The sequence below is a fragment of the Macaca thibetana genome, chromosome 10, assembly GCF_024542745.1.
Source record: "Macaca thibetana thibetana isolate TM-01 chromosome 10, ASM2454274v1, whole genome shotgun sequence".
Lineage (NCBI taxonomy): Eukaryota > Metazoa > Chordata > Mammalia > Primates > Cercopithecidae > Macaca > Macaca thibetana.
In genome coordinates, this window is record NC_065587.1 from 21,154,109 (window position 1) to 21,167,202 (window position 13,094).

Sequence of the window (13,094 nt, forward strand, 5' to 3'; positions counted from 1 at the left end):
GTCGAGTGCCTGCTACATGCCGGGTGCTTTGCATAGTTCGCCATTTGCTTTTCTGGGTAACTGTCTAGGGCAGCGATTCTTAACTCTGGCTGCAGGTTAGGATCATCTGGAGACCTTTAGGTTAAAACCACTGATTCCCCGACCCCATCCACTCCCCAGAGATAGGTCTGGGGACTAGACATGGTGTTTCTAAAGGCTTCCCAGACTCTCCGCATTTCACATGAGGGAGCTGAGGCTCAGAGGTTCAAGTGAGGGGGTGGCCAGGCCGCTCAGCAGGCCAGGCGTGGCTGTGGTTGGAAAGCCATAGGAAAATTCATGGGCAGTGGGGTCTCCTAGGTCCCTAGGAGGCCTCTAACCCTGGTGTTACGCTAAGGCTCTCTCTGTTGTGCAGATCCATTGTGGGCTGTGATCTGGAGGGAGCTGGGCCAAGATCACCTAGTCCCAGATTCTCAGCTGTGAACAGCTGGATCCTGGGATCCAGGGCTGATTGGCAGAGGTCCCTGTGTCACTTATAGAAAAGATGAAGCAGCAGGCGACAGGAGTTCCCCAGGGCTCCTGCGTTCTCAGCGTCCTCACATCCCCAACACATTCAGTCCTTAGAACAGCTCTGTAAGAGGCTGGGCAGGCCAGGCCAGGCATCCCCAGTTACAGGTGATGACTTCAAAATCCAGAGCAGGCCAGGTGCAGTGGCTCACACCTGTAATCCCAGCACTTTGGGAGGCTGAGATGGGAGGATCGCTTGAGTCCAGAAGTTCAAGACCAGCCTGGGCAACATAGTGAAACCCCATCTCTACTAAAAATAAAAAAATTTGGCCAGACTCCGTGGCTCACACCTGTAATCCCAGCACTTTGGGAGGCTGAAGTGGGTGGATCACCTGAGGTCAGGTTGGCCTGGTCAACCTGGAGAAACCCTGTCTCTACTAAAAATATAAACATTAGCCGGGTGTGGTGGTAGGTTCCTGTAATCCCAGCTACTTGGGAGGCTAAGGCAGGAGAATTGCTTGAACCTGGGAGGTGGAGCTTGCAGTGAACTGAGATCACATCACTGTACTCCAGCCTGGGCAAGAGAGCAAGACGCCATCTCTAAATAATAAAAAATAAAAACAAAAATAAAAAAATTAGCCAGGCGTGGTGGCCCATTCCTGTGGTCCCAGTTGCTCAGGAGGCTGAGGTAGGAGGATCACTTGACCCCAAGAGGTAGAGGCTGCAGTGAGCCGAGATCGTACCACTGCACTCCAGCCTCGGCAACAGAGTGAGACCCTGTCTCAAAAAAAATAGTAATAAATGAAATAAAACCCAGAGCAGTGGGTTCCCTCGCCTTGGGTCCCCAGCTACTAGGGGCCGAGCTGGCACATGACATCTTTCCACTTCCTCGGGAGGCTGCCCCAGGGCTTCTGCTCACCCTGAGCAACCGCAGGAACTTGAAGACATGCTGTGTGACTGAACTTGACTTCAGCTCTGCTCCCAGCTTCGCGGCCTGGGGCACATCCCTTAGCCCTCAGAGGGGCTGATGATCTATCTGCCATGGTCAGGTGCAGGGCACCAGTCCCCAGGTGTCACTCACTAACCCTGTGGCTCTCATTTTGTCATGTGTAAAACAGCTACAACAGTCCCCACCTCCCAGGGCTATGACAGGGGCTCAGTAACCTCCTGATGACCGCATGGCACATAAGGGCTTACTAAGTAGGCACGGTGCCTGTGGGTCCTCAAAAGGATTCCCTCCAGCCTTCATCTCACGGCTCATTCATTCAGCGTATCCTCGGCTCCCTGCAGGCTCTGAAGATTCAAAGGTGGATAAAATAGGGCCCCTCTCCTTAGCAAGCTTGTGCCTAATGACGATGGTGTGTTCTGGGCAAAGCCCCTGTCCTGCCGGCCTCTCCGTCCCAGCTGCAGCCACCCTGGCCACTGCATCTGCTGGGCATAAGCTGTCCCCTCTGCAGACATGCCCTTCCTGCTGTCCTCCCTGCCCCAAGCCAGGCCCCCCCCACCTCAGAACTCAAGTCAGGCAGCAAATCCTCAGGGACATCCTCCCCGACCCCTAGAACGGGTCAGGTCATTTGGCTACACACTAGATGTTTACCCCGCTTACATCCATGGGGATTAGTGTGACTGTTGGACCAGAAGGAAGGACCAGCTCCGACTTGTTCTCCACTTAAATCCTCAGCCTGGCGTGGTGCCTGGCACACAGGACATGCTCAGTGAATGTTTGGCAGATGAATGTCTAAGTGAATGAGCAAAGAAACATGGGGCACCAGGGGCAGCTGTTAATTCTGGGAGATGAAGCAAGAAGGACCCATAGGGTCAGATCACGAGGGGCCTTGAATACCCATTGCAAGAGCATGGGCTTCCTCGTGCAGGGCCTGGGCCAGGGATTCTCAACCCTGAGTACACTTCAGAGTCACTGAGGAGATTTAAACGATTCTGATGCCCTCCCTTTCAATGAATTAAAGCAGAACCTGGGAGGGCTGGGGCTGGGTGTCTATGTACTTTAAAAACTGCCTGGTGATTCTGATGTGTGACTGGGGTCGGGAACTACTGAGCAGACGCAGGCAGCCTGGAATACTCCCATGCCAAGCCACCTGGAAGAGCCCCTTGTCCAGGACTCAGGCTCAGCCTTGCTGCCAGCCTCAGCCGTCACAGCCTCAGGGGGGTCCAGGGCAATGTCCACATGCCCTCCACTAGCCTGCCCCCTCAGGGAAGGGCGGGCAGTGGTGTCTGTAGCACCAGCTGGGTGCGCTGAGTCTGACAAGCCCAGCACTGACAGATGGACCCTCCCCACCCTGCTGGTCCCCCTGGCATGAGTTCTCTGATAACCAACCCCCTATCCCAGCAAACCACACCCTCACAGCCACCACCTGCCCTTGGCAAATCACTTCCCCTGTCTGAACCTCCATTTTCCCCTCTGCAAAATCGGGATGTTTGCGCTGTTCAGAGGGTTTGTGAGGAAAAAATGAAGAATTGCTACCATTTGCTGTGTACCCACCCCGTCTTGGCCGCATACCTGGAGAACATGGTGCTAAGGCCACTGCTCGCCCCAGAGGCAGACCTGGTCACTTTCCTAGTGATTCTCTTGTGCCACCAGGGTTGGGAACCATGGGCCTCCTCTGCAGAGCACTCGCCATTCATTATCTGATGACATTTTCATAGCAGCCCTGCCAGGTGGGAACTGTCCTCCCATTTGACATATGGGGAAACTGAGACTTGGAGATTATGCAGCTTGCACGTGATCATATGTTGTTAGGATTAGAGCTCAGGTTTCCTGGACTCTGAAGCCTGTGGTGTTTCCTTGGCCTCTAGAAAAGGTGATGGGTGAATGTCCAGCCCAGGCCTGGCTGCTCCCCTCCCCTGGGGTGGATATAAGGGCTCCTGAGCCAGGGTACCACCCTCAGGTACCCTACTTCCTTACAGATTTTGACTGATTAATAGCTTGCTTATCAAGAAGCAAATTTAAAACCATAACTATATGATGAAAGTAAAGATAGGCTGGGCACGGTGGCCCATGCCTGTAATCCCAGCACTTTGGGAGGCCAAGTGGGGAGGATCACTTGAGCCCAGGAGCTTGAGACCAGCCTGGGTAACATGGCAAAACCCCATCTCTACAAAAAATAAAAAAATTAGCCAGGCGTGGTGGCGGTCACCTGTAGTCCTAGCTACTTGGGAGGCTGGGAGGGAAGGATCACCTGAGTCCAGGAAGGTCGAGGTTGCAGGGAGCTGAGATTGTGCCGCTGCACTCCAGCCTGGGTGACAGAGTGAGATCTTGTCTCAAAAAAAGAAACGAAAAATAGGAAAAATCAGAGGAAACTAGGGTTAAGGTTAGGATCAGAGTGATTGCCGATGCTACAGAATGACTGTCGGAAGTCCTGTCCAGGGCGGTGACTGGTCTGGCCCTGAGCACCCTACAGCTGGTGGAAGGAGGGAAGACAGAAGCCAGGGATTGCAGTCTTGCCTGTGGAGCAATGCCTGGATCCTGGGATTAGCCAATGGGCTTCCTGGGCACTAGGATTTATTTAAAATTTTTTACCATTTTATTTTGAAATAATCATAGATTCACAGGAAGTTGCAAAGATAATAATGAGACGTTCCATAGGGCCAGGATTTTTTAAAAGTATTATACCTCCAGGCTGGGCCCAGTGGCTCACACCTGTATTCCCAGCACTTTTGGAGGCCAAAATGGGAGGATCATGTGAGCCCAGGAGTTCAAGACCAGCCTGGGCAACATAATGAGACACAGCTCTACAAAAAGATAGAAAATATTAGCCAGGCATGCTGGTGCAGAGCTGTAGTCCTACCTACTTGGGAGGCTGAGACTGGAGAAGGATCGCTTGAGCCCAGGAGGCAATGGCTGCAGTGAGCCATGATTGCACCACTGCACTCCAGCCTGGGTGACCGAGCGAGACCCTGTCTCTAAAAAACAAAAAACCCGAAGTCCCCAGACTCCTCAGGTGACTCCCTTGTGCCAAGTTGAGAACCTCTGGCATGAAACCTGGTCCTTGCCTTTGGCCAGTCCTGCGTGGGGTGGGAGGGGTTGAGGTCACCTGCAGCTTGGATCCATCTGCCCAGGACTCCCACTTGTGGTCATCTCTTGCTTCCACTCCTCCGCGGATAGGAAACTCTTCTTTTCTGCGCAGCTGTGTCGGGATAGAGAGTCCATGTCCCTGTGGCTTCCACCTCCCGCCTCCCTTGGTAGAGCCTGAACCGTCTGAATCCTGTCCCTCTCTTCTCTCGCAGATGCAGCTGCCATCTTGCTGGATGAGCAGAACAAGCGGCCCTGCAGGAAGTTTCTACTGACAGGTAAAGTGCTCTGCACAGCTCAGGTCCCTGCGGGGACCTGCGATGTCCAACCTGGCCCACTTGGACCTCTGCAGAGTGTCTTCCCCGACCCGGGCCACCATCCCAAGCCCACTTTGCAGCGGTGGTTCCAGCTGACTGGCCAGTCAGGGCCTTCCCAGGTGTTGTGTCTTAGGACCTCCTAGAGACTGGTCCTCAGCTCTTCAGATCTAGAATGTGATTGTATCAGCTCACCTAGAACAAGCAAGCCGTGGGAGATTACAAGTATATCCAAGAGACACTTATGGGTGGAATAGACTTGTTGATTAAGTTAGCCTGGGAGCCTGGCCTCCTTCCCAGCAGGCAGAACTTCAGAGAGTAACAGGGTTGATGATCTGAGGAAGTTCGGGATCAGAACCAAGGATGCTAGGTGTAGATTTGACTGCTCAATACTCAGCTACTAGAGATGCATATAGGTCAGAGAGATAAAGTGCCAAGCATGGTGGCTCACGCTTGTAATCCTAGTACTTGGGAGGCTGAGGTAGGAGGAATGCTTGAGGCCAGAAGTTTGAGACCAGCCTGGGCAACATAGCAAGACCCCATCTCTACCAAAAAGAAATTTTGTTTTAATTAGCTGGGCGTGGAACACACATTGATAGTCCCAGCTACTAGGGAGGTTGAGGCGGGAGAATCTCTTGAGCCCAGGAGTTCAAGGCTGCAGTGAGCTGTGATTGCACCACTGCACTCTCGCCTGGGCAACAGAGTGAGGACCCTGTCTCTTTTAAAAAAAGAGAGAACAAGAGATAAAAACCTCAGTAAGTGAATGAACCAAAGACAGATAAAAATAAGGGTAGGAAAAATAAGATAAAACCAAGAGAATAGTCTCCTCCATGCATGCCCTTGAGGTCCTGTGTATTCTCTAAGGGTTTGACTCTGAGCTTCCTGGCAGCCGTGGCAAAGAGGAAAACTATGATGATTCATATGGTTTGTAAGGGAGCTTAGCACTGGGGAGAGGTGCTTCAGCTGAACTAGGGAAACTGGGTGAATGTCCAAGCTCCCCTAGGATGGGCACCAAGCCTGCAGATCAGGGGCTTCCCCACAGACTTTGCCTTGATGTGAGTATGTCACTGGTAGGTTACACTGGCTTGAGACACCTCCAGCCTCCCAGTATCTCGACATACATTTTGGTCTCCTTGGTTGAGAGAGGGGAAGCCACCCCAGATTTTGGTGCCTCCTTGGCAAGGCTGCCACTGAAGCCTTTCTAAGGAGCAGTCCAACTGCTCCGGTGAGCCAGGTAGGCAGGCAGAATACTGGGCTGGGCATAGCACGTGCTGCGGCTTGGAGTGGAGAAAGGAAGCATGGCCCTTTCAGGAACCCATATGTAGTTCACTGAGGCAGGGCTGGGAGGGCTGGTGACAGAGAGGCTGCAGAGGCTTGCGAGGCCCACTCGTGACAGGCTTCAGTTGGAAGTGATCCCCAGCACCGGGGGCAGCTGGAGAAGGGTTGTGAGCATGTGGCATGATGGGTGAGAGGTTGCTCTGACTGCTGAGTGGGCAGGGCCAAAGAGATTCCATTTTCTGTCCAGGATCAGGGTTGCTACTCTTTAGGCCCTGAAGTCCTGACCCTAAGATTCTGGGGCCCCTCACCAGGGCACTCCTCAGCCCCCGTGGGGAGCCCCTCCCGAGCAGCGAGTAACTCTGTTTTCCTGCTGCAGGCCAGTGCGACTTTGGCTCCAACTGCAGATTTTCCCACATGTCAGAGCGAGACCTGCAGGAGCTGAGCATCCAGGTGGAGGGTACGTCTCGGGATGCCCTGGGTTAAGCGGGAGTGGGGTGCTAGGGCACGTGGTCTCTGAGACCGGGGAAGCTGGCCTGTGCCTCCCCATCTCCCTGTCATTGGCAGCCAAGGGCTGCCCAGGGTGACAGGGAGCCCTGAGCCCCCGGTTTGGGCCAGGTGTCAGGAACAGCCTCAGCATGAGTGGAGAAGGCAGGCCTGTGTACCCTGACAGTGAGCCTGCGTGGCTTCCTGCCCGGGAGCCCTGAAGGTGCACCTCAGCCCCACCTGGACCCTGTGGCCAGCTCAGCAGTCACTGGCAGATACACCCCATCCCTCCCTCAATCAGGCAGCATACCCAGTCTCCACGTGGCACCAAGCAGACCTCTTACGACAGTCTGGGAACAAGGAGTTTAGGAACACACCTTCCCTGCCTTCTGGAGTCTCACAGCCTGGTGACTCCAGGGAGGGGCAAGTTCAGCCTCCATGGAAGCTGACATCTCGCCTTTGGGAAGTTCACTCCTCTAGTTGGAGCGAGGCTGAGTGCTGGGCCCTCGTGGACAGAGGGCCTGGAGAAGTGGTCCAGGTGCATCTTCCTGGAAGGTTGCTGCAACTTCCCAGAGCTTGCTCGGGGCCTACCGGTTGCTTCTGCTTTGTGGGAGGGTAGGGTTCCGGCAGGCAGGCGTGTACCCCTCACTTGCCTTTGTCTCCCTGTCCCCACAGAGGAGAGGCGAGCCAGGGAGTGGCTGCTAGATGCTCCCGAGCTCCCCGAGGGCCATCTGGAGGACTGGCTGGAGAAGAGAGCCAAGCGGCTGAGCTCAGCCCCAAGCAGCAGGTACAGTTCCCCAGGGTTCCCTCCCCCTGTGCCCTCGGGGGCAACACCCCAGCCCGCCTGCCCCTTCCTGAGGCTCAGGAATCTGCATGAACTGCCCAGGCCCAGGGGCCAAATAAAGATGCCTCCACAGAGCTCTCCGAGGGGCCACGTTGGGTGCTCTCGGGGCCCCAGGCCCTGGCCAGAGACTGAAGGGTGTTTGAAGGAGCCTCTCCCAAGGCTGGGCTCCTGTTGGAGTCTGTGCTGGCTGGAGGGGAGGCAGGCGGCTGAGCTGATTTGGCTGCACGTCACCAAGTCCATTGCCAGAGGGAGGGGCCTGGGCTGTGGTCACCATGCACTGCTACCCCTAGGGCCTTGCAGAAGGGAAAACAGGCTCACGAGAGGGGTATGACTTGCCCGAGGGCACACAGCTAGGAAAATGTAGAGCCAGGATTGTACAGGGTGTGATGACAAGGTCCTGGTCCCACTGTCTTTCTAAGGAAGGGGGTCTGGTGATGGCTCCAGCCCTCGGGACACTCACAAGTTAAAGGGGAGCTGCTGGGTCAGGGTCCTTGGGGTGTGTGCTTCGTGCTGTCCCTGGTCCTCCTCTTTGAGGGAAAGGACTCAGGTGATATTCACATCAGCAGAATGGGACACAGGGCAGGCAGGGGCATTGCGGCCAAAACCAAAGCCTGAGCTCCTGGGCTCTTCCTCCAGGGACTGAAGCGGGGAGGGGAGGAAAAGGGGATAAAGCTGCACCCAGGAGCCACGTATGACTTTGACACATTTTCCCATCCTGGCCACCTTACTTTCCGCATCTTGCAACGGGGCTTCAGACCTGACAACCTCTGTGGTGTGGCTTCGCAGGACGGTGGCCTGGCCTGGTCTGGGCCGAGGGGGCCTGGCCAGTCTGTGGGGTGAGGCCTTCCCTCGGGGCTCTGCCAGAAGGTGAAGGCCAAACTTCTTGCCTTCTCTGTGCCCCAGTGAAAGAGACTGTGAGGGTGTTTTCTTTCTTTCTTTTTTTTTTCTTTTTTTTTTTTTTTTTTTTTTTGAGACGGAGTCTCGCTCTGTCGCCCAGGCTGGAGTGCAGTGGCGCGATCTCGGCTCACTGCAAGCTCCGCCTCCCGGGTTCCCGCCATTCTCCTGCCTCAGCCTCCCGAGTAGCTGGGACTACAGGCGCCTGCCACCTCGCCCGGCTAATTTTTTGTATTTTTAGTAGTAGAGACGGGGTTTCACTGTGGTCTCGATCTCCTGACCTGTGATCCGCCCGCCTCGGCCTCCCAAAGTGCTGGGATTACAGGCGTGAGCCACCGCGCCCGGCCTGTCCTTTTTTTTTTATTGAGACGGAGTCTTGCTCTATTGCCCAGGCTGGAGTATAGTGGCATGATCTCAGCTCACTGCAACCTCTGCCTCCCGGGTTCAAGCGATTCTCCCGCCTCAGCCTCCCGAGTAGCTGGGATTACAGGCACCCACCATCATGCCCGACTGATTTTCGTATTTTTGTAGAGACAGGGTTTTACCATGTTGGCCAGCCTGGTCTTGAACTCCTGACCTCAGGTGATCCACCCACCTTGGCCTCCCGAAGTGCTGGGATTACAGGCGTGAGCCACCACACCTGCCCCCACCTTTTTTTTTTTTTTTTTTTTTTTTTTTGAGATGGAGTCTTGCTCTGTCGCCCAGGCTGGAGTGCAGTGGCACGATCTCAGCTCACTGCAATCTCCGCCTCCTGGGTTCAAACATTTCTCACACCGCAGCCTCCCAAGTAGCTGGGAATACAGGTGCACACCACCATGCCCAGCTAATTTTTGTATTTTTAGTAGAGACGAAGTTTCTCCGTGTTGGCCAGGCTGGTCTCGAACTCCTGACCTCAGGTGATCCACCTGCCTCAGCCTCTCAAAGTGCCGGGATTACAGGCATGAGCCACCGCACCCGGCCAGTAAAGGTGTTTTAAAACTAACTTTCCCTTTTACTTTTATTTTAAATCTGTGTTCAGTTTTTGTCTCCCCACCTTAAAAGTATATATGATACACACATGACTCAAACGTTGGAGTGTGACATTCTCTCCTCCTGGTCCTATCTGAAGGGTCCTGTTTAAAGGGGTTCTATCCTGTCTTTGGGCATATGAGTACCTCCCTTGGGACTGGCTGCTATCCAGGGATCCACATCCTACACCCCAGACTCCTTCAGCCCATGTACAAGAGGTTTGGGCTGGTTGGAGGCTGCCAAGAAAGCTCTGGCCCTGTGCCGCTCCTTGGACAGGCCCCCTGTGGGTCCCATCCTCACTCTGCCACCTGCTAACCGGGTTACACCAGCCCCTCGCCTCCCTGCTCTGGCTCCATGGTGTCCTCCACCAGGAGCGAGTCACAGAGGCCCGGCTGTCTCTTGGGGCTGTGACAAGGCTTCATGGAGTGCCTGTGGCTGGAGTGAGCGCCAATGGGTGGGGTAGAGATGGGGTGTCCGAGAGTCCTTGCCTGGGTTCCAGACAGATGCATCCCTGTGCTGACACAAGGCACTGTGAATCTGAGACTCGGGGGACTAGGGGACAAGATGGGGAAACTGAGGCTGAATGACTAGCTCCAGTCACAGGTTGAAGTGGCAACCATATGAGAATTGAGTTTGGTGCTTATGGTGTTCCCAGTGTTTGGGGCATTCAGGGAGATTGGCACCCCCATTTTGCAGCTGAGGAATCTTAACCTCTCCAGGAGGTGGGGCCATCCTGATCACATGCGCCCTGCTGCCCTTGGCCCTCACTTGAGAGAGAGCTATGTCCCTGCTCTGTGTCCGGACCCCAGACTGCCTCTGACATGAAGTTCAGGGCTGGCCCAGGGCTCCGTGCAGCTGTGGGTAGTGGCAGTGGCAGCAGCAGGCTGCCCGGATGGCAGTGACTGTTTTGGAAATGGGCTCTGCAACTGGGGCCCACCTCGGCTCTAGGGGGTCTGAGCCCTGTGCTCTGGGCCATTCTCCCTCTGGCCACCCAGCCTGGCCCCTTCCAGGGGATCTGCCACCTGACTTCCTCCAGCCTCCTGAGAGCTTGGGGCCAAAATGAATTATTCTCTAGGCAGAGCAGGCCTGTCCAGCCTTGAGAAAAAGGGGCTGTGGGAAGGGAGGTGACCGTTTATTCCTGCTTTTGCCATTGCTGCCTTGGGCATCCATAACCGTCTCCGGGCAGGCTGGTCTCCTGAAGCCTCGCAGCCTTTCCCTGGGCCCCGGGCTTTGAGCCCCTCCACTGCATCCACGCCCCCTACCCTCCTTGATGGGAGGGGGTGGATTCCAGTCCCAGCCCTCCGCGAGGCTACCTCACTTTCTTCCTGGCTCCCTCTCTGGCCTGGAGGCAGTGCTGCAGGAACAGCGTTCTTCCTCCGCCCTGGCTGTCTTGGGGGCTACAGCGGCCCCTCCCTGTCCCTCTGCTCCCACAGGGTATCCTCCACACAGCAGCCCTGAAGCAGCCTGGCCCCACTTCCTCCACCTCTGCCTCCACAGGCCCATTTGCAGGGCTGGGGCTGGGGCGGGGGGACCCTCCCTGCTGCCTCCACAGCCGGTGGGATCGCATTCTCACCTCTTGCCTCTGGCCTGACTGTTGGTCCCACTGGACACTCGGCAGCTTCTTAGATGTGGCATCATTTGTGATTTGGGGGCATCTTGTGCATGCTATTTTCTTGCCTGAAACTGCCTCCCACCTCTCTGCCTGGCAGAGTCAGGCTTGTCCTGGAAGCTCTAGCTGAGACTTCACCCCTCCCAGTCCCCGCTTCTCCCGCATGGCCTGGGCAGACTTGGGGGGCTCAGGACAGGTTGACTGCATGAATGAGCATTTAGGCTGCTGTCTGGGCTTTCCCCGGGTGTTAATGCTGCGAGCCTCGAGCCTCTTGCGGGGCCTGGTCTGGAAGTCTGGGGGCCCCCCTTTTCCTCTCAGGGTATCTGCTTCCTCCCCCAGGGTACAGGGCACAGAGGGCTGCCCACCCCACCTGGGGAAGCCGAGACCTGCAGGCTCCAACCCCCGCTGGCTGAGCCGAGCCTCCCCAGTGAGCCAGGCCAGCCCTCCTTGTAAATGTGGGGAAGCAGAGGGTCCACGAAGCCCCATCCTGGTGGCATTGCCCTTATCCCCCTCTGCAGACTGACCCTGAGGGAGCTGTCAAGAGCAGCGGCGGCCTCAGACACACAGACTAATCCCCCGGCGAGCCAGGCCTGGCCCTGCTGCCCACTGTTGGCTCTTCAGATTGTGACTCTATCCCTCTTAATCTCTCCTTTGCACCCCTCTCTGGGCGGGTGCTGCCATCCTGGCCCATCCTCCTCCCTTGACTCTATTTCCTCTGATTAGGACCGAGGCTGGGGAAATGCAAGAGAGTGGCTCCTGTCCTCACGCACAGGACAAACAGGTCACTAGAGAAGATACGAGCAGAGTTGTGCCAGACACGCACCTCAATGTCCCCAAGGCTTTGGCTCACGTGTCTGAAGCCCTGGCAATGTGCCAGTGTGTGTGGGCAGGCGCCGGGTATGCCTCTCTACTGGCGGGGCCTCAGGGCAGGCAGGGGCATGGGGCTGAGACTTGGACCCAGGAGGTCCCAGCTTCCCGGGAATCTGCCCCATTTTCCAGAGGAAGGGCTTGAGGCTCAGGGGAAGGGGCTCCCCAGGATCATACCCTCCCTGGGGGATCCCCACTGTCCCTGTGGCCCTGCAGGGAGTCCAGGCTTGGCTAGCAGCTGGGGCACTCCCTTCCAGCAACTGCGGAGCCTCCCCGCCTTCTCTGCGGCTGGTGGAGTTTATGAAATCTCCCCAGTGCCATAAATCATGTCAGGAGCTGCCTTCTGCGCTTTCTAGCAGGCAGTGAGCCACGAAGCAGGGGATGTCCCTGTCCTCTCACACCTGGGGGTCCTGGAGGCTGCACCCAGAGCTCCCCGGAGTCCTTGACTCTGCATGGCAGGTCTGGCCCAGAGAGGGGCAGGCTGGGTGGGTGCAGCAGGGGAAACTCCCAGGGCTCCTGACTCCGGCTCCCCACCTGCCCCTCGGAGGTCAGAGGCCTCTCCAAACCCCTCTCAGCAGGCCCAAGCCCTTCTCTGTCTGCAGAGGGCTGGCCACTGGGCCCCCGAACCTGCCAGGAGCTGCCAGGGCCTCACCTTGCCTAAAGGCTGGATGTTGGGGTGTGGGGGTGTGCCGGAGCAGAGGGAGCTGAAGTGGGAGGGCCATGCCTGCAACCGATGTGGGGCTAGCATTCCAGGCCCTCAGGCCTCATCCCGAGGGTGTCACTTGGTCACGTGACCGACTCCTTGCACCTCAGTTTCCTCATCTATAAAATGGGGTTTGCCTGAGGATTCTTAAGGTTTCTGTTGGTCATGGTGTGTGGCCCAGAATAGCGCCTGGTCAGTAAGATCTTTCAGCATTGCTGTTTTGTTGTTCCACAGTCACTGGGTGGCCTCCTGGCACCAGGCCTGGCCCTGCGCATTGGGGTACAAATATACCCTACCCCTATCCCCTGGTATACATCCTCTGAGAACTCCAGTCCTATGCGGAAGACAGATGAGTTCCTGCCTGAATTTTGGCGGCAGCTGCATGGCACTCTGCTGTGGACGTGCCCATGTACTGAGTCCCCCACAGCTGGACATGAAGGCTATTCCCATTGTCTCACGGCTATTGCTGTAACTCAGTGGCTGCCCACAACCTCGCTATTCCCTTGGGCTCAGTTCCCAGAGGTGAGGTTGCTGGCTCAAAAGGTCTGCATGTTTTCGAGGCTCTGCCTTCCAGAAAGGTT

The 13,094-nt window shown here is 56.2% G+C and overlaps 1 protein-coding gene across 2 annotated transcripts in view; it reads left to right on the forward strand.

Moving 5' to 3' along the window:
• ZMAT5 (zinc finger matrin-type 5) overlaps positions 1-13,094 on the forward strand; it is a 357,894-nt gene that overhangs the window by 343,485 nt on the left and 1,315 nt on the right. For both annotated transcript variants that reach the window (XM_050806848.1, XM_050806847.1), the window contains 3 exons: positions 4,729-4,791; positions 6,482-6,562; positions 7,264-7,375. In XM_050806848.1, coding sequence (XP_050662805.1) covers positions 4,729-4,791; positions 6,482-6,562; positions 7,264-7,375 — 256 coding nt within the window. The remainder of the gene's footprint in view (positions 1-4,728; positions 4,792-6,481; positions 6,563-7,263; positions 7,376-13,094) is intronic.